The following is a 21511-nucleotide window of genomic DNA, read 5'->3' as shown; positions in this document are numbered from 1 at the left end:
TCTTCCATCTGAGCTAGGATGCGCATAGCACTTCTGATCTTACCAAGGAGGGAAGGTCACTGATGAAACAGCTGAAGATAGTTGGGGCAAGCGCACTGCCCTGAGCAACTCCTGAAGCTGGGGTTGCGATGGTTGACCTCAAACAACAACAATTATATTTTACAATAGGCAATCTCGAATTTTAAACGGATTTCATATAAACTTATGCTGTAATAACAGTCCGATGGCCAACCCCCACACTTGTATAAATCTAAAATTATAGTTTTAAAATTCACTGAATTACATCTATACATTCTAGTCCAAATATTCTCCAGTCTCTAACCCAACTTCATTTGGCTACACTTATCCTTGACTCCCGTGTGCTATGTTACAGTATATCACATTATAAGTGGGGTGGCACGGTGGCTAGCACTGCTGCCTAACAGCGCTAGGGACCTGGGTTCAATTCCGATCTCGGGTGACTGTCTACGTGGAGTTTGCACATTCTCCCTGTGTCTGCGTAGGTTTCCGCCGGGTGCTCTAGTTTTTTCCCCACAGTCCAAAGATATGTGGGTTAGGTTGATTGGCCATGATAAATTGCCCCTTAATGTCAGGAGGATCAGGAGGGTAAACGTGTGGGGTTGCTGGGATAGGACGGTACCTGGGTGGGATTGTTGTCAGTGCGGACTGGATGGCCTCCTTCTGCACTGTGGATTCTGTTATTCTATGATTCTAAGTACAATATTCAAATAGCTGTATCTCATCTTTTTTAGTTGCAATTGTCCATGATGCCTCTAGGTGGCAGTGCAATAGAGATTTCCCATTTAAGCACATTTGCTAAAGTTACAGCCAGCGTAACTTTAGCAAATGCGCAGCGGGAAATTTGATAATCTCTCCACTATTAGTGGCCATGTCTTCTGCTGCCTGACAACAGGCTTTGAAATCCACTTTCAACCTTCTCATGTGAAGCAGCCAGGGTTGTATTTAAATTGCACCTTTAGCACAGCAGTTATTGTGATTATTCACATAACTGGACTTTCCACCACACTTTCAACATAGTGACAGTGGCAAAAATGAAATCATCTCAAATAAAATTTCAGGCCTAAATTTATTAATGGATTATTTGGCCTTTTCAGTTCCTATCAGAAATACCATTGACTAATAACTTGAAATATTACCCTAGATTAAATAAATTAAATTTATTGCACAATTTATCCTAGCACCATTTAACAAGAACCTGATAGAGTTAATATCAAAATCATGTTTTGTGTCTTTTTAAAATTTTAGGTTTTGGACAAATTGTGTTGACTTCAAATAGATCAGTGGAGATCACTGGTGGTCCATAAAGGCCTTCAGGTCTCACTGCAAGTCTAAGGACACTACTGTGATTGAATGGATGTAATTTTTTTATAGTATAGCTGTGGTAGTGGAAGGGCACACAAATAATTAGTAAACATCATGTAAATACATCTTGGAAAAGCATTTCTCCCAATATTTACAAGCAAGTGGTCAGGCTAGCAAAACACAAAAATCTGTTGTACAGTAAATAAAACTTTATTTCACTTCAAGTGATTGTTACAAGTTACCCTTCTGCTTAGCATAGATATGAATCACATATTTACAATTTACAGTCATGTATCTTTTGAAAATACAAGTACAAAAGCTATAGTAAACAAACGAGGTACTGCAATTTCAGTATCTTTATAGTCTGAAGCTCCAAAGATATGATCTAGCAAAAGAAAATCAAGCTGTACATAAAGAAGCATTCCAGTCAAACATTAACAGTATCCATTAACGGCTTATATCCCATTAGAAATTTATTGCACAATTTATCCTAGTGCCATTTAACAAGAACCTGCTAGAGTTAACTTCAGAATAGTGTTTTGTCTTTTTTTAAATTTTAGGTTTTGTACAAATCACAGTAAAAGGCCATAGAAATATCATCTTTATAACAGTACCACATTTCCCTTCTCTCCAGACGCAAACAGATAAATAACATCCCAGCAGCATGATCATGGAACAGCTCCGTGTCACCGTTGTAGATTTCCCAGTTAGCGTAACCAAGTCTGGAAAAGGAAACAGAATCATTCATGGCAAATACTTTCCTGTTACATTTTCAATTATAATCAGATCATAATATGCATTTTCTCAGCAATGCAACTAAATGATTTTGTTCCTAAGGTCCATGTCTTGAATGATTAAAGTTTTGATGACCCTCAAAAGACATTTTGATTCCCTGATAGGCCACAAATGTCTATCACAGCTTTAATATTAGTATAGTGGTTCGTATCCCCTGCCCGTTATGCCCTAACGTGGATTTTAGGAGTTGCATAAAAGCTGCGCTGCCATGGGGAGCGTGTTTCGGGTGGCACAGTGGTTAACACTGCTGCCTCAGAGCACCAGGAACCCAAGTTTGATTCATGTCTGTGTGGGTTTCCTTCGGGTGCTCCGGTTTCCTCCCACAGCTCAAAAGTTGTGTAGGTTAGGTGGATTGGCCATGCTAAATTGTCCCATGGTGTTCAAAGATGTGTGGGTTAATGGATTAGCCATGGTAAATGCATGGGATCTCAGGGATATAGTGTGAGGGAAAGGGCCTGGGTCAGAGAGTCAGTGCAGACCTCTTCTGCACTGTAGGGATTCTGTTTTACAAATCGACGAATTTTTGCAACACAGTATCATCTTAAGTAACAATTACATTTTGAAATCTACAAATAAAAACAATTTTCTGATCAGTCAAATGACCTACGCTGTGAGGAAGCAGTGTTAACCACTGTGTCACTTGAAACACACTTCTCCTGGCAGCACAGCTTTTATATGGCTTCTCAGCTCCCTGTCGGGGAATTGAACCCCGGTGTCCTGCCTGACAAGCAGGGATACTAACCACCATACTAATGTCAAAGCTGAGACAGACGTTTTTGGCCCGTCAAGGATATGGGAAGTAGGCAGCAATGTCGAGGTTGAAGCTCAAGATCAGCCATAGTCATTTTGAATGATGTATAATGCTTGATGGGCCATCAGGTCTTCTCCTGCGCCTAATTCTGATGTTCTTATATTCGATCATCTACAAGACATAAGTCAAGATTGTGATAGGATACTCTGCACTTGCCTGGATTGGTGCAGTTCCAAAAACACACCAGAGACTTGATACCATCCAGGACAAGGAAGCCCTCTTAATTAGCACCCCATCATTCACCTTAATCATGCACTCCCTCCACTACTAACTGACCATGGCTGCAGTTTGTACCAACGACAAGATACACTGCAGCAACTTGCCAAGGTTTCTTTGACAGATTCTCCCAAATATCTGAACCACTACACAAAGAAGAATAAGAGCAGAATGTCCAAGAAAACACCACTATCTGCAAGTTTGCCTCCAAGTCACACACTATCCTGACTTGTAAATATATCACCATTCCTTTGTTCTCTCTAGGTCAAATTGTGGAACTCCCTAACTACCTTCACTGAGTGCACATATCCCACAAAAATTGCAGCTGTTCAAGAAGGCAGCTCACCACCAGGTTGTTGATGGCAATTTGGGATCAGCAATAATTCTGGCCTTGCCATTGACATTTTCATCCCATGAAAGAATAGAATAATTTATAGCTATGTTTTCTTAATGAGGTGGAAAAGTAGGGAGGGGATTACTATAATGTTGATAACTTTCCTCCTTGTTCAAGTGGAATAGATTTGAACATTGCAGTTGCTCTGCAATAAGATTAGAATTGCTGTTCATTAACTATATTATTCATGTTCAGGTTGAAATACAAACAACTTACCCATTTATCACAAAGGTAAACATAAGTATCCAACTAGTCCCAACATAACATTGTCTCTATTTGGAGACTGAACCTTTCATGTATGATATAGTCTACCTCTATCATACCTCACTGTCACAAGACAGTGAACTTCCGAGAGCCTACTGAAGGACAATTTCCAATCCACAAGAACGTAGTGATGAGAAGGCTCTCTGGTTCTACTACGTGAATTTCTGGTAGTGAAACATATAACTGAGCAGGAGACAAGGACTTGTTTTAGCCCTTTCACAGGGAAACCAGAATCCTTAGAATGGTGATGTTGACACATAACCATGAAAAAACATACATCTTAATGTTGTAGATAATTTTCTCAGCACACCTTCAATCTGTTCATCATAGAGGGCCTGAACAATGATAAAAGCATTTGTATAATGGTGCATCTTGAAATCTAGAAGTACTTCATAGAACATTTTTGTTGCACTGGTATAGTCTGCATGAAGTTCTTGACTCATGAAGCAGCACACAGGCAAAAGGACTATAAACTGAAACTAAATAAATCTGTGTTAAGAATTATGCACCATATGATGGAATTCATTCTCCAATTTGCACAAGGCAACAAAAAGTAACTCATTTGAACAAGATTTTAATATGTGCGTATGTAAACTGAATAATTTAAATAAACCAGATAACTTATTAAAACGTGAACTTGATCATTTTAAAATAACAGGATATATTTTTACAATGAAAAACATTTCAATGTGTTTTGTTATTTTTATTTTGTTTTTTATTTTTTGTTATTTTAATTTTATTTTTTTTATTTGGTCTTCCCATTAGAAAATAGGATTGCTGAAAAAAGAGATTTGCTTTTAAAGTTTTTCATTTTTCACTCATCAAAAAATGCCCATTGTAATGGTGGGCGGGGGGGGGGGGGGGGGGGGTGGAGAGAAACAACTATGTATACTGCATGAGAAGAGGGCGCTGATGTGTTGGAAAGTGGACTCTGGTGGAGACATTCTCCATGGCAACTCCTTCACCAGAGTCCACTTGGCTACCAATCAGCACTTTCTTCTTATGCAGTATGAATTGTTAAAGTTGGTAAATTCTTTCAAACTATCCTGATGAGTACAAGATGAAAAGTTTTGATAGCATGTCTCTTCTTTCAGCAATACTCAAGAAAATACGAATTGAAATACACATTTCTTAGATATTTCACTTTTTGGTAATTTCCTTCTGAAAGCTGAACTAAAAAAATGTAATCCATTGTACATTAAACTATATGAGGGCTGTGGAAGGAAAAACTGAACAATGCTTGTTCCAGATTTTCCTGCATGAATGTTGTTCAGCACTCAATCAATTACAGTGCCCAAGTAGGTGAACAATAAAACACTTGCATTGTTTTGTTAGTACGATAGCTTTGTGTTATGTGACAAAAAGCTGACAAAAAACAAACAGAAAGTATGACTCACCCATGGGTTAAATGACTGTACCACCAACCAACTCTCAGAAAATACCAGTGCGAGATGAGGAATACTACAGAGCCAGGGGTAAATGAGCACAATGGCCTTTGTTAGATAAACAAGTAACATACCCACTACCATGACGACAACTGAACATGCAATAGAGATAACTGTTAGATGAATTGTTTGAACAGTAGTAAGGATTGTTAAATAGCATCTGATTGAAAGAAATCAACAATGAATAATGGGGGGGAAAGAGCAAGAGAATGTTCCGACATTGAACTAGCAACTAGTACTTTGGAAAAGCCTGACAGACTTTTAAAAATGGATCCATTAGCATTAAGCAAGCATAATACAATACAGTTTTGTTAAATTCGAACAATCATGTGAATTTGTGGTACTTAGCTATTCTAGATACTGAACATACTGGAATGTTGTGTTGAGTCTTAATTATTGCCAAAGAACTTTTCTTGTACTCATCACTGTCTCATTCCTTCACCTTTTAATTATTGTTGGGGATTTTCAAAAAGTTTAAAAATTCAAGTACTTTTAAAAAAAAACTCAACCCCATCTCTCTTTGCCTTTCTCCATTTCACTTTCTGTATGTAATTTTACAGCAAATTAAATATTCTAAATTACACTAGTTTAGACACTGTGGGCGGGCACCCCAAAACCGAACAATCCCGCCTGAGGTCAATGGACATTTGCATGGTCCATCCCCCTACCTGCTACAAATCCCATGGCGGGTGAGGCAGCAAAATTCCCCCCTGCATGTCTCAGTGAACATTCTTCAATCTGATTGGTTGAATAGAAATGATATTGCTCCATTCACACAAGCTGCAGGTCATCTGTAAAGTGTGTAGCTCTGTTTCTGATGCTGCTCAAGAGCTCATGAGAAATCTGATGACAGCTGAACATGAAATGAGCACCGTTTGCTGACTGATGACTGCAGAATGCAGGCCACTATAATCACCTAAATGCTAACGCATCTCTATTGTGTTCATGCATCGAAGAGAAAAATATTTCTCTTAAAAGGCTACTCACAGGACAATCCCTGACTGATTTAGGTGTCAATTTATGAACCTGTCACAATCTACCAAGATCATCCACTTGAGCATGAAGCTAATTTACAGTGGGCATCTAATATATACTGAAGGTGAGGACACTAAACGCTGTCATTGCTACTGAAAATAAAAGTACTGCAATAAACATATTAATGTTGAAAAACTGAGAAATTGTTCAAATGGAACAAGTTTCAATAATGTTTGGACCTGTTGGAATACTCATAGTTTGCCCAGATGTGTAAAGTTGAAGCACAGAGCAGGAAGATGTTTAATTGCAGTAAATCACATCAGCCCAACAGTGGCTTGATGAAAGTACTATCCTATAAAATAATTGTGGCCCCAGAAGCACCAAGATTTCACTTTATCTTCTGATTATTTTCACTAAACAAGAGCTAGTACCATATTATAGCTGTCTTCAATCTCCTTTCAAATTTACTGATGTGGAAATGGGGGAGGGGTGGGGATTCAGTGGATAAATTAATTGAATTGAAAGTAAAACCAAACGGTTTTGGATTTATAAGTTTAAAGTTTTTAAAGTTATTTATTAGTGTCACAAGTACGCTTACATTAACACTGCAGTGAAGTTACTGTGAAATCCCCTTTGTAGGGTTAGATTGTGTCAGGCATCCATGGTGAAGGGAGTTACTCACGGTCAATCACACGAGGCATTGAAGGATCATCATTTGTACCATTGAGTCTATGCTGGCTCTTTGCACAGCAATCTAATCAATATTTAATCCCAATGGTCCTGTAATTTTATTGCCTTCAAGTGCTTGCTTTCATTTCATGGTCAGGTGCCAGGTCCTACCATTCACAAAATTGGTTACATCACTGCAGGAGGTCATTCTGCCTATCATGTCCTTAGTAAGAAGTATAACAACACCAGGTTAAAGTCCAACAGGTTTCTTTGGTAGCAAAAGCCACACAAGCGGCACGGTAGCACAGTGGTTAGCACTGCTGCTTCACAGCTCCAGGGTCCCGGGTTCGATTCCCAGCTCGGGTCACTGTCTGTGTGGAGTTTGCACATTCTCCTCGTGTCTGCGTGGGTTTCCTCCGGGTGCTCCGGTTTCCTCCCACAGTTCAAAGATGTGCGGGTTAGGTAGATTGGCCATGCTAAAATTGCCCTTAGTGTCCTGAGATGTGTAGGTTAGAGGGTTTAGCGGGTAAATGTGTAGGGATATGGGGGTAGGGCCTGGGTGGGATTGTGGTTGGTGCAGACTCGATGGGCCAAATGGCCTCCTTCTGCACTGTAGGTTTTCTATGATTTTCTATGATTTCATGGTTTCATTGCCATCCACCTGAAATCAGTATCTGCTGGTTCTCCACGCTGCTGCCAATTGGAACAGCTTCTCCCCTCTGAGCAGACCGCAAATAATTTTGAGAATAAGTATCAAATCTCCTCTCTGTAATGAGAACAATCTCACATCTCCAATCTATCCATGTTTCTGATCCTTGGAAGTCTTCTCAATCTTTTTTGCAACATCTTTAATGGCTTCATCTCTTTCCTAAAGTACAGTGACCAGAACTGGACACAAGTTGAGGCTGAACCAGTGTTTTCTAAAGGTTCCATAAGAACTTTATCGCTTTCGTGTTTACTTAGAAAGTCCAGGATCCAGTAAGTCTGAACTGCTTTCTCAACCTGCCCTGACATCATCAACAATCTGTGCCCATAAACTGTTGGTGCATCTGCTTCTACACCCTTCTTTAGAATTATACGCTTTATTTTATATAGTCCCTCCTTATTCTTGCAAAAAAACGTCATTCTTCTCCATTAAATTTTATCTGCCAGCTGCTTATCCATTCCACCAGCCGATGTCCCTAAAGTCTGTCACTATCCTCACAATCCATAATACTGCCTAATTTTGTGCTACCTGCAAATTTTGAAATTGTGCCCTGTACACCCGTGGTCATTAATGCAGATCAAGAAATGTTGTGATCCTAGTAGATTCCCTGGGGAGCCTCATTCTCTCCCTCCACCAAACGACAAGTGTTCAGCACTGCTTACTTTCTTGTCACTCAGCCAACTTCATTTGCATACTACCACTGTCCCTTTTAATACATGGGCTTCAAATTTGTTGACAAATCAAACATCTTTTAGAAGTCCATGTACGCCACATCAACCGCATTACCCTCATTAACCGTTACCTCAAAAACCTTAACCAAGTTAGTTAAATACAATTTTTCCTTCACAAATCCATTCCAGCTTCCCTTAGTTAATCTACATTTGCCCAAGTGATTGTTCAAGCTTTTCCGCCACCAAAGTTAAACTTATTGAAATGTTGTTGCCAGGTTTATACTTCCTTTTTTGAACAAGGTTGTAATATTTGCAATTCCCCAGTCATCTGGTACACCTTGTATCCAAGGAGGATTGGGAAATTATGGTCAGTGCTTCCGCAATTTCCATCCTTACTTTCCTTAGTCCCGTAGATGCATCTGATCCAGTTCTGGCAGTTTGCTATAGCCAGTTTTTCCAATATCTTTCAATCTACCTTCTCTGTCACTGGGAGTTTGAAAGTATCATTATCTTTTTGTAAAGACAGATGTACTCATGTAGTACCCCAGCTAACCACACACCCCCCCCACCCGCCCGCCACTTCAATGCACAAATCCTGTTTGTGGTCCCAAATCAGCATCTCTTTTTTTAAACCACCTTTTATTTTCTATATGCCTGTAGAGTTTTGGATTCCCTTTTATATGAGCTGCCAGTCTCTTTTCATACTCTCCCTTTGCTTCTTATTTTTTGTTAATTTATTTTTAGATATGCCTGTGTTGCTCCCAACATGCACATCTACACTTTTCATTTAACTAAGATTAATCTTCGGGCTTGATAGTAATGCTAGATTCGCGGGATATGCCTGGCTATAACATTGCAGATTGTAGTGGAATATAATTCTGTTATATGTTGATGGCCTGTGGCACATCATGGATGCCCCATTTTAAGCTGCTAAACTTGATCTTAATCTATCCCATTTATCACAGTGGCAGTTTCACACAACATATGCAGGGTGTTCTCAGTGTGAGGATAAGATGAGACTTCAAGACTATGCAGTGGTTAGTCTTTAACACTGGCAGGTGCAATTGTGACAGATAAACTTGATGAGTAGATGTCAATAAGGATTTTCCCTGGTACTTTCTCTCACCAACTGCTGCAAGCCCACTATGTCAATCCTGTAATTAAAGCACCTCGGTCATCTCGGTGCCAAAAATAAAACTAATTTTCAGAGACTTATACGATCTACATTTTGTGGAACAATGTAGTGCCCACTGTGCACCAGACTTACAAGCCACTCTCAATCTCTTAAATTCTGCATACAAGAAATTTAGCCTATTCTAAGGGGGGAATTTTACAATTTTGAGTCTAAGTGCTGAATCTGGGCGTCAAATATCCTCTTTCCTGCGCGCCCATACGCATTTTGCCGGCTCCAGCCCAATCCGCGCTGTGGGCGGAGCTTAGCGCTGGCGGACTGATTGGAGCTCTGAACTGCACATGCGCAGTTTTGAAAAAAATCTGACAGAGCGCGCCCGGGCGCGAAAGAATGGAAAAAGCACCCCCCCACCCAGGGGATGAGACGTCCTCCCCCCCCCCCCCCCCCCCCCCCACCAGAGGATGACCTGGGTCAGAGAGCCGTTGCAGTCTCTGACCCCACTCTTCGGAGGCTGCAGCAGCGACTTTGGACTTTTATTCGGCAGGTCGATTACAGCGCAGACGCGGATCGGGCCAGAAGACGGTAAAGTGGGATTTGGTGGTAGAGTTGGGCGCGCAGTTCATTAAGTCGATTTAAATGCATGCTAATGCATTTAAATCGTCGGGCCGCCCGATTCGGATCGGGGCCGGACCTGTGCCCGAATCGGGTGTCGGTAAAGCCGCGATCTGCTCGGATTCGGGTGCAGATCGCGTTAAAGGCCTGACGCCCAACTTTACCGCAATTTCGCACCCGTTTAGTAAAATCAGGCCCTAAATGTTGTCAAAATAAATTTGTCAACCCACAATCGTGCAGCCTAATATTCCACTTCCCATATATGTCCAAGGAAAACAGCCTCAGCTACTCCAACCTAACCTTGTAACTAAAACCCCCCATTCTTGGAACCATTCTGGTAAATGTCCTCTGTACTGTCTAAGGACCCTCACATTGTTCCTAAAATGCAATGACCAGAACTAGACACAATAAGACATAGGCACAGAAGTAGGCCATTTGGCCCAATGACTCTGCTCCTCCATTCAATGACATCATGACTGATCTGATATAATCCTGAACTCCACTTTCCTGCCTTATCCCCATAATCCTTGATTCCCTAATTGATTAAAAATCTGTGAGACTTGAGCATACTTAAAGACCAAGCTTCTACAGGTCTCTGCGGTAAAGAATTCCACAGATTCACTACCCTCAGAGAAGAAAGTCCTCCTCATCTCTGTCTTAAATGGGTGATCCTTACTCAGATATGCCCTCCAGTCCTAGATCTTTCACAAGGGAAAACAACCTCTCAGCATCTACTCTGCCAAGTCCCTCGAGAGTCCCACGTGTCTTAATAAAGTCACCTTTAATTATTCTGGACTCCAATGAGTACAGGCCAAATGTACTCTCCTCATAAGAAAATCACTCCATACCCGGGATCAACCGAGTGAACCTTCTCTGGACTGCCTCCACTGCCAGTGTATCTTTCCTTTGGTAAGGGGAACAAAACTGCACAATATTCTAGGTATGATCGAACTAGTGCTTTGCACAGTTTTAGCAAAACTTCCCTACCTTATACTCCATTCCCTTTGAAATATAGACATTCCATTCCATTTATTTCCAAATACTTGCTGAACTTGTGTGCTCACTTTTTGTGAATAATGCAGAAGGAACCCAAATCCTTCTGTGCTCCAGTTTTCTGCAGTCTTTCTCCATTTAAATAATATTTATTCTTCCTACTAAAGTGCATAACTTCATATATTCCTACATTATATTCCATCTGCCAAGTTTTTGTCCATTCACCTAACCTGTCTACAACCCTCTGGAGACTCTGTGTCATCCTCACCACTTGCCTTTTCACCTATTTTTGTTTCATCCGCAAACTTAGCAATAGTACATTCACTTCCCTCATCCAAGTCATTAATATATATTGTTAATAATTATGGCACCAGCACTGATCCCTGTGGCATTCCACGAATTACAAGTTGCCCTCCTGAAAATGTCCCTCTTACTCCAACTCTCTGTCTTCTAACAGTTAGAAGTTTAACAACACCAGGTTAAAGTCCAACAGGTTTATTTGGTAGCAAAAGCCACACAAGCTTTCGGAGCTTGTGTGGCTTTTGCTACCAAATAAACCTGTTGGACTTTAACCTGGTGTTGTTAAACTTCTTACTGTGTTTACCCCAGTCCAACGCCGGCATCTCCACATCAGTTCTATCAGTTAACCAATCCTCTTTCCATGCTAATATACTACTCTCAAAACCATGGGCTCTTATCTTATTAAGTTGTATTTTGTGTGGTATCTTATTGAATGCTTTTTGGAAATCCAAGAGTATTAACTATAGAAATGATACAGCATGGAAGAGGTCCATTTGGTCCATCTTGTCCATGCCAACCTAAAAACACCCAGATGCCCTTTCTAATCCCATCTTCCTGCACACGGCCCATAGCCCTGCAGTTTACAGCACTTAAGGTGCAGATCCAGGTACTTTATATAAAAGAGGGTCTCTGCCTCCACCACCAACTCCGGCAGTGAATTCCAGACACCCACCACCCTCTGCATAAAAGTTTTTCTTCATCTGCCCTCTAATCTTTCAGCCACTTAGCTTGAATCTATGAATTCTGGTCTTTGAACTCTCTGCCAAGGGAAGCAGGTTCCTCCTGTCTAATCTCGCTCTACCCCTCAATTTGATATATATCAATTATGTCACTCCTCAGCCTTCTCTGTTCCAAGGAAAACAACCAGACCCTCTCCAATCTCTCCTCGTAGCTACAATTCTCCAGACCTGGCAACATTCCAATAACTCTTCTCTGCACTCTCTCCCGAGCAATTACATCCTTCCTGTAATATAGTGATCAGATACTCTAGTTGTGGCCTCACCAGTGTCTTATACAGTTCCATGATTATATTCCTACTTTTGTACTCCGTACCTCTGCCAATGAAGCAGACTGGTTCTGGTTCCCCTTTATCTATCCTACTCGTTACCACCTCAAAGAATTCTAATAAATTTGTCAGGCGTGATTTCCCCTTCATGAAGCCATGCTGACTTGGTTTGATTATATTATTATATTTGCTACCATGCCACGCATCTAAGCATACTTCCCCCTTATCATCCCCAATAGGACACACTTCACGTCTTACCAAACCCTTACTATTTACATACTTCCAGATTTTTGGGTTCCCTTTTACATTGGCTGTCTAATTTCTCGTCTTATATTCTTTCTTTGCCAGTGTTATTTCCTCCTTACCTTTCCTCTCAAACTATTATGTCTGACCAGGTTTTCTCGTGAACAACTCACCTAACACAAGCCATTCACTCTCTTTTGTTTCATAATAATCTGCTTTTCTCATCATCCAAGGAGCCCTGTTTTTGGTTTTCCCGTCTTTTGCCTTTGTTGAAATGTACCGAGTCTGTACCTGAAACATCTCTCCCTCAAAGACACCCATTATTCTAAAACAGATTTTCGCCCCATCAGCTTTTTCTTCCATTTTACTCTGGCTAGATCACTTTTCATCACATTGAAATTAACCTACTTCCAACTTAAATGTTCTATTTTAGATTGTTTCTTTCTCTTCTGCATTAATTGGCTAAACCTTATGATACGATGAATGTTCTTATTCAGGTGTCCCCCCCCACTAACACTTGGTCCACCTCATTTCCCAGCACTAGATCCAGCAATACCTCTTTTGTAGCTGGGCCAAGAACATACTGATCAAGGAAGTTCTCCTGTACAGACTTCAGAAATTTCTCCCCCTTCTTACCATTTACTCTAATATTATCCCAATTAATATTTTGATAATTAAAGTTCCCCAATATCACTATTCTATAGTTCTTCACATCTGATTTCCCTGCTGCTTTGGTCTCTTTCACTATTTGGATGCCTATAGAATACACCAATTAGTGTGATCGTACCCTTTTTGTTTCTGAACTCGAACAAATGGATCCCATCCTTGCCCCTTCAAGGGCATCCCCTTTTTCCATCACTATCATGTCTTCCCTAATCAATACTGCCACACCACCTGTTCTTTTTGCTACTCTATTTTTTCTGAATACACAATCCACTAAGCAAGCAGTTCTGATCATTTTTAAGCCATGTTTCCGTTATTGTCATTTCTACCTAATATCTACTCCCTTCTCTTGTACCACCAAACCACGGTGGCACAGTGGTTATAGAGTCAGAGTCATAGAGGTTTACAGCATGGAAACAGGCCCTTCGGCCCAACTTGTCCATGCCGCCTTTTTTTTTAAACCCCTAAGATAATCCCAATTGCCTGCATTTGGCCCATATCCCTCTATACTCATCTTACCCATGTAACTGTCTAAATGCTTTTTAAAAGACTTCTACTACCACCTCTGGCAACTTATTCCAGACACTCACCACCCTGTGTGTGAAAATTTCCCCTCTGGACACTTTTGTATCTATGCCCCCTAGTTTTAGACTCCCCTACCTTTGGAAAAAGATATTGACTATCTAGCTGATCTCTGTCCCTCATTATTTTATAGACCTCTATAAGATCACCCCTCAGCCTCCTGCGCTCCAGAGAAAAATGTCCCAGTCTATCCAGCCTCTCCTTATAACTCAAACCATCAAGTCCCAGTAGCATCCTAGTAAATCTTTTCTGCAGTCTTTCTAGTTTAATAATATCCTTTCTATAATAGGATGACCAGAATTGCACACAGTATTCCAAGTGTGGCCTCACCAATGTCTTGTACAACTTCAACAAGACATCACAACTCCTTTATTCAATGTTCTGACTGATGAAACCAAGCATGCCGAATGCCTTCTTCACCACTCTGTCCACCTGTGATTCCACTTTCAAGGAGCTATGAACATGTACCCCTAGATCTCTTTGTCCTGTAACTCTTCCCAATGCTCTACCATTAACTGAGTAAGTCCTGCCCTGGTTCAATCTACCAAAAGCATCACCTCGCATTTGTCTAAATTAAACTCCATCTGCCATTCGTCAGCCCACTGGCCCAATTGATCAAGATGCAATCGAAGATAACTTTCTTCACTGTCCACTATGCCACCAATCTTGGTGTCATCTGCAAACTTACTAACCATGCCTCCTGTATTCTCATCCAAATCGTTAAAATAAATGACAAATAACAGTGGACCCAGCACTGATCCCTGAGGCACACCGCTGGTTACAGGCTTCCAGTTTGAAAAACAACCCTCTACAACCGCCCTCTGGCTTCTGTCAAGAAGCCAATTTTGTATCCATTTCGATACCTCATCCTGGATCCCGTGAGATTTAACCTTATGCAACAACTACCATGCGGTACCTTGTCAAAGGCCTTGCTAAAATTAGCACTGCTGCTTCACAGCTCCAGAGACCTGGGTTCGATTCTCGGCTTGGGTCGCTGTCTGTGTGGAGTTTGCGCATTCTTCCCATGTCTGCATGGGTTTCCTCCCACAATCCAAAGATGTGTGGGTTAGGTGTATTGGCCATGCTAAATTGCCCCTTAATGTCCCAGGATGAGTAGGTTAGAGGGATTAGCGGGGTAAATATGTGGGATTACGGAGATGGGACCTGGGTGGGAATTTTGTCGGTGCAGACTTGATGGGCCGAATGGCCACCTTCTACACTGTAGGGTTTCTATGATACTGCCTACCTTTTGCATTGGATTCCTCTTTTCTGCTTCCAAATGCTGGTGCCCAACTCTCTGCCAGTTTAGTTTAAACTCTATCCAACCACACAACTGAAGCTTCCAATAAGGACATTCATCCTAGTCCTGTTGATGTGCAACACGTCCTTTTTGAATATGTACCTTCTTCCCGAGAACAGGTTCCAACGCTCCAAGATGATTAAGCCCTCCCTCCTATACTATGCTTCAAGCCAAGCACTGATCCTCCCTATTCCTATTCTTGCTAGCACATGGCATTGGCATATGGCATTTTGAGATCTTACTTCTTAACTTCCTCTGTTCCCCAAAGAGCATTAGTGATCTAGGTGGCTTTCACTGCATGGAGACCATTACTAATACTAGCTTTTTATTCAATTTATGACTTCATTAATTAACTGGTTCTAAATTCCTCATCTGTCAAGGTGGGATGTGAACTCATATCTCCTGATCATTAGATCAGGCCTCGGAATTATTAGTCCAGTAACATTACTAAGCTATCATACGTATATATGAACCAATTTCCTTCATCACTGCTCCTAGGTGTTAGTGTATTTGTAACATAATTGTCATGTTTACTTGCGAACATGAGTTGGGCCTTTGAGGCAACTATTAAAGTTCCCTTTGCAGGGAAACTGCTTAAACGAGTCCTAGGGGACAGATTGATTTACATTAGATTGGCAGCTGCTCGGTCCTCCCCTTTGTTATTTCAAGGTCAGAGAAGCAGCAAGGGTTGCACAGTGGTTAGCACTGCTGCCTCACAGTGCCTGGGACCCGGCTTGGGTCACTGCCTGTGCAGAGTCTGCACGTTCTCACTGTGTCTGCGTGGGTTTCCCCCAGGTACTCTGGTTTCCTCCCACAGTCCGAAAGACATGTTGGTCAGGTGCATTGGCCATGCTAAATTCTCCTTCCGTGTACCCGAACAGGTGCTGGAGTGTGACAACTAGGGGATTTTCGCAGTAACTTCATTGCAGTGTTAATGTAAAGCTACTTGTAACACTAAATAAATAATTGGCTTCTGTACTCTTTCCTCTCCCCCACCCCCAAAAGATGGATCAGTTATGATTTGTTCATATTTTTGTGTGAACAAAGAATAGTACCGCAAAGGAACAGGGCCTTTGGCCCTCCAAGCTGGTGCTGATCATGTTTACCTATCTAAACCAACCGCTTATATCTCTCTATTCCCCGTTTGTTCATATGCCTACCAAGATAAGTCTTAAATGTGGCTAATGTAACTGCCGAAACCACCTCACTTGGCAGTGCATTCCAGGCCCCCACCACCCTCTGTGTAAAACAACTTCCCCCAGTGTTTACCCCAGTCCAACGCCGGCATCTCCACATCATAAAAAAACTTCCCCCACACATCTCCACTGAACCTTATCTTGAACTTGTGTCCCCTTGTAATTGTTATTTCTACCCTGGGAAAAAGCTTCCAACTGTTTACCCAAACATCCTCACAATTTTATAAACTTCTATTAGGTCGCCCCTCAGCCTCCATCTTTCTAGGGAGATCAATCCCAGTTTGTTCAATCTCTCCTCATAGCTAATACCAGGCAATATCCTGGCAAACCTTTTCTGCACTCTCTCCAAAGCCTCCACATCCTTCTGGAAGGGTGATCAGAATTGGACACAGTATTCGAAATGTGGCCGAACCAACGTTTTATACAACTGTAACATAACTTACCAGCTTTAATACTTGATGCCCTGTCCGATGAAGGCAAGCATGCCATATGCTTTCTTCACCACCTTTTCCACCTGTGGACCGATATTCCCAGATCTCTGTGCGTCTATGCTCCTGATTGTTCTGCCATGTATTTTATAGCTCCCACCTGAATTGGATCTACCAAAATGCATCACCTCGCATTTGTCCATCTCACTAGCCTATAATTATCCGGATTATCCTTGCTACCCTTCTTAAATAACAGGACAACATTGGCTAGCCTCCAATCCTCTGGTACCTCACCAATGGCCAACGAAGAAACAAAGATTTCTGTTAGAGGCCCAGCAATTTCATCTCGTCTCCCTCAGTAATCTGGGATAGATGCTATCTGGCCCTGGGGATTTGTCTACCTTAATGCTTTTTAATTCACCTAACACTTCCTTCCTCACATTGATGACTTGTTCTAAAGTCACCACCAATCGACGCGACCCTCCTTTGTGAATACGAATGCAAAGTACTCATTAAGGATCTCACCCACTTTCTTTGGTTCTACACATAATTTCCCTCCTTGGCCCTTAAGTGGACCAACTCTTTCTCTAGCTACTCTCTTGTTCCTAATATGCCTTGGGATTCTCCTTAATCCTGTCTGCCAAGGACATTTTGTGACCTCTTCTTGTTCTCCTAGCTGTTTGAGCTCTTTTCTACTTGCCCTGTATTCTTCAAATGCTTCATCTGTTTTTAATTGCCGAGACCTCATGTACGCATCCTTTTTCTTTTTGACAAGACTCTCAGTTTCCCTGGTCATCCACGGTTCCTGAATCCTGCCTTTCCTATCCTTCTTTTTCATAGGCACATGCCTGTCCTGCACTCCTTCAACTGCTCCTTAAAAGACTCACACATGCCAAATGTGGATTTACCCTCAAACAGCCTCTCCCAAACAACAGCCTCCAAATCCTGCCTAATCTGGTTGTTCAACCTTTCGTCATAGTCCACATCCTCCAAACCAGACAACATCTCTTCTGCACCCTTTTCAATGCATTAACATCCTTCTGGTAGTGTGGCAACCAGAATTGTACGGAATACTCCAAATGCGGCCTAACCAAAGTCTTATACTGCTGCAACATGATTTTCCAATTCCTATACTCAATGCCCTGACTGATGAAGGCCAACATGCTGTAAGCCTTCTTGAGCACCTTGTCCACCTGAGTTGCCACCTTCAGGGAACTGTGGATCTGCACGCCTAGATCCCTCTGTATGCAATATTTCTAAGGGTTCCACCATTTACTGTATATTTTCCTCCTGCAGTAGACCTTCCAAATCGCATCACCTCACATTTGTCCAGGTTAAATTCCATCTGCCATATTTTGGCCCAGCCAATTTGTATCCTACTGTACCCTCTGACAATCCTCCTCATTATCCGCTACTCCCTCAATTTTTGAATCATCTGTCATAATTATGGCTTTAGCTGTACATGGTATCTATTCACACTCAAGTAAAAGCAACTTGAGGGCAACTCATTTGTAAGACAGAGCACGACCCAATATCTAATTGATAAAAGTCTTGACAGTTTTATTCCAAAAATTAAGATTGGTGCCTTACTCTGGAAAGTCAGTCGATTGTACTATGAAATTAGCTGAAAAGATTCAGATTAGTAATGAAGGTAGACTCACTGTAGATCGAGATTCTTCTCGTTCTAATATCTTTTGTGTTTGGTCTGCTGGGAACTTCAGCACAGTGGTTATAACTTTCGCCAAAGTCTGAAATATAAAAAAGCAATATAATTGCAAAGGCCCACATTTTCTCCCCTAAAGGATAATTTGGAAAAGAACTGTGATATTATGACATTTTGATGAGTTGTGAACTACAAATAAGTTAACAATTTCTAACACCAAAAGCTCAATAGAATAGTTAATAATTGGCAGAAATACTTTGGCTGAGATGAAATAATTCTCTAGACTGCCATTATTTCAATTATGATTGTTTCCATTGGCACTGAATTACAACACCGATTGTATTAATCACTTCAAAGGGATGATTGCTATCATGGGAATTCGATGTATGCAATTTCAAACACTAAAATTTCAGAATTACAGAATTGTTGCAACCAGGCAACATCTCTTCTGCACCCTTTTCAATGCATCAACATCCTTCTAGTAGTGTAGCAACCAGAATTGTACAGAATACTCCAAATGCGGCCCATGTGTCTGTACTGGCTCTCCAAAAGAGCATGATGTCTTAATGCCATTCCCACTACACCTACACACTATTTCTATTCAAATAATCATCTAATGTCTCTCAAGTTTCTCCACTGAACTTGTGTTTATAATTACTCAGGTAATACAGCAGTCTTTGTCACAGCAGCAAGCTTTGGGCAATGTCCATGTGTGGGGGCTTAAACAGCAGGCTACATTTGTGCCATACAACTGCTAGGCAGTAACCATCTCCAGCAAGAGAGTCGAATGACCACCCCTTAATGTTTAATAGCATTCCCATCACCAAGTGCCCCTAAATCAACATGCCAAGTGTTATCATGAACCAGAAACTCTACTGGACTAGTTACATAAATGCCATAGCTACATGTCTGCAGTTCGGTATTCTGTGGAGACTGACTCACTTCCCAATTCCTCAAAGCCTTACTAGACAAACAAGACACAATTCAGAAACATGACTGTGATAATGTTCAACAACCTCAACTCCATTCAAACAAGATGAAAGGTCACACGACACCAGGTCATAGTCGACAGGTTTATTTGAAATCACAAGCTTTCTCTTCACTTCACCTCCTTTGTCAGGTGAAGTGAAGAGAGGCATGCAGGCACAGAATATATAGGTGGAGTGATGATAGCCTGACAATCACAGGTGAACAAGAGTGTCAATGGTCAAGTACAGACAGTGTAGTGTACTGTAGGCCTGCTAAATAACAAGCTTGTGATTTCAAATAAACCTGTCGGACTATAACCTGGTGTCATGTGACCTTTCATCTTGTTTGAATGGAGTTGAGGTTGTTGAACGTTATCACAGTCATGTTTCTGAATTGTGTCTTGTTTGTCTAGTAAGGCTTTGAGGAATTGGGAAGTGAGTCAGTCTCCACAGAATACCAAACTGCAGACATGTCTTCACAGGTCCTTACGAGTGCTAATAGACAAGTGCAAGCAGTTAAGTATAATCAGTATGTGTAAAGTATCAAAAGGTCGTATAACAAGTGAAGGGATGACCTAAGAACTGATAATTTAAGGCAGGGAGATAATTACAAATAATCAAAGAGTAAGATGGTGCTAAACGCTATGCAAACTAATCCAGGCAGAGAGATCATCACTCGTAATCAAGGTATGCATGGTGTCAAAACAGGACAGTTAGTGTTGTGAAGTTGGGTAGAATAATTGTAGATTGGTATTTGTAAAATGGTCTGTTTAACGGTGGTGCTTTTTCTGGGCTTAGAGGGAAAAAAACTGCAAGTACATAGAGAACCCAGAAATGAAACATTTGTATCAGAAGACCAAGCAGTAGGGTTACCAAGGCAACAGGCTTTCAGGCATTTGAATTTTTGAATTCAGGCATTTGAATTTTTGAATTCAGCCAATCAAATTTGGATCAGGCACTTCGATACCAAGGACCTATTAAATTTAAATCCGATTATTTTGGCAACTTCGGACCAATCCTGTTGTGAGGAATTGTGATATGTCATCACAGATACAAAAATAGAAAAACTACAGCACAATACAGGCCCTTCAGCCCACAAAGTTGTGCCGAATATGTCCCTACCTTAGCGATTACTAGACTTACCTATAACCCTCTATCTTACTAAGTTCCATGTACTTATCTAAAAGTCTCTTAAAAGATCCTATCGAATCCGCCTCCACCACCATTGCTGGCAGCCCATTCCATGCACCCGCCACCCTCTGAGTGAAAAACGTACCCCTGACATCTCCTCTGTACCTACTCCCCAGCACCTTAAACCTGTGTCCTCTTGTGGCAACCATTTCAGCCCTGGGAAAAAGCCTCTGACTATCCACTTGATCAATACCTCTCAACATCTTATACACCTCTGTTAGGTCACCCCTCATCCTTCGTCTCTCCAAGGAGAAAAGGCCAAGCTCACTCAACCTATCCTCATAAGCATGCTCCCCAACCCAGGCAACATCCTTGTAAATCTCCTCTGCACCCTTTCTATGGCTTCCACATCCTTCCTGTAATGAGGCGACCAGACCTGAGCACAGTACTCCCAGTGGGGTCTGACCAGGGTCCTATATAGCTGCAACATTATTTCACGACTCCTAAACTCAATTCCTCAATTGATGAAGGTCAATACACCATACGCCTTCTTAACCACAGCCTCAACCTGCACAGTCCTATGAACTCGGACCCCAAGATCCTTCTGATCTTCCACTCTGCCAAGAGTCCTACCATTAATATTATATTCCGCCATCCTATTTGACCTGCCAAAATGAACCACCTCACACTTATCTGGGTTAAACTCCATCTGCCACTTCTCCGCCCAGTCTTGCATCCTATCAATGTCTCGCTGCAACTTCTGACATCCCTCCACACCTCCAACCTTTGTGTCATCAGCAAACTTACCAACCCATCCCTCTACTTCCTCATCCAGGTCATTTATAAAAATCACAAAGAGTAAGGATCCCAGAACAGATCCCTGGGGCACTCCACTGGTGACCGACCTCCATTCAGAATACGACCCATCTATAACCACTCTTTGCCTTCTGTGGGCAAGCCAGTTCTGGATCCACAAAGCAATGTCCCCTTGGATCCCATGCCCCCTCACTTTCTCAATAAGCCTT

The 21511-nt window shown here is 41.5% G+C and overlaps 1 protein-coding gene across 6 annotated transcripts in view; it reads right to left on the bottom strand.

Annotated features, from left to right (window-relative positions):
• Positions 1-1512: 1512 nt before the first annotated feature.
• Positions 1513-21511, bottom strand: part of golga4 (golgin A4) — a 188303-nt gene continuing 168304 nt past the window's right edge. For 3 of the 6 annotated variants that reach the window (XM_078216643.1, XM_078216639.1, XM_078216644.1), the window contains 3 exons: positions 18386-18472; positions 2861-3040; positions 1513-2045 (listed from right to left, as the gene is read on the bottom strand). In XM_078216643.1, coding sequence (XP_078072769.1) covers positions 2960-3040; positions 18386-18472 — 168 coding nt within the window. In that variant the 3' untranslated portion in view covers positions 1513-2045; positions 2861-2959. Of the gene's footprint in view, positions 2046-2860; positions 3041-5200; positions 5265-18385; positions 18473-21511 lie in introns of all 6 variants that reach the window. The other 3 variants (XM_078216641.1, XM_078216640.1, XM_078216642.1) reach the window with 3 other exon arrangements.

The sequence above is a fragment of the Mustelus asterias genome, chromosome 7 (assembly GCF_964213995.1).
Source record: "Mustelus asterias chromosome 7, sMusAst1.hap1.1, whole genome shotgun sequence".
Taxonomy (NCBI): domain Eukaryota; kingdom Metazoa; phylum Chordata; class Chondrichthyes; order Carcharhiniformes; family Triakidae; genus Mustelus; species Mustelus asterias.
The sequence above is the reverse complement of the archived record's forward strand: the minus strand, read 5'-3'. Positions and strand labels throughout refer to the sequence as shown.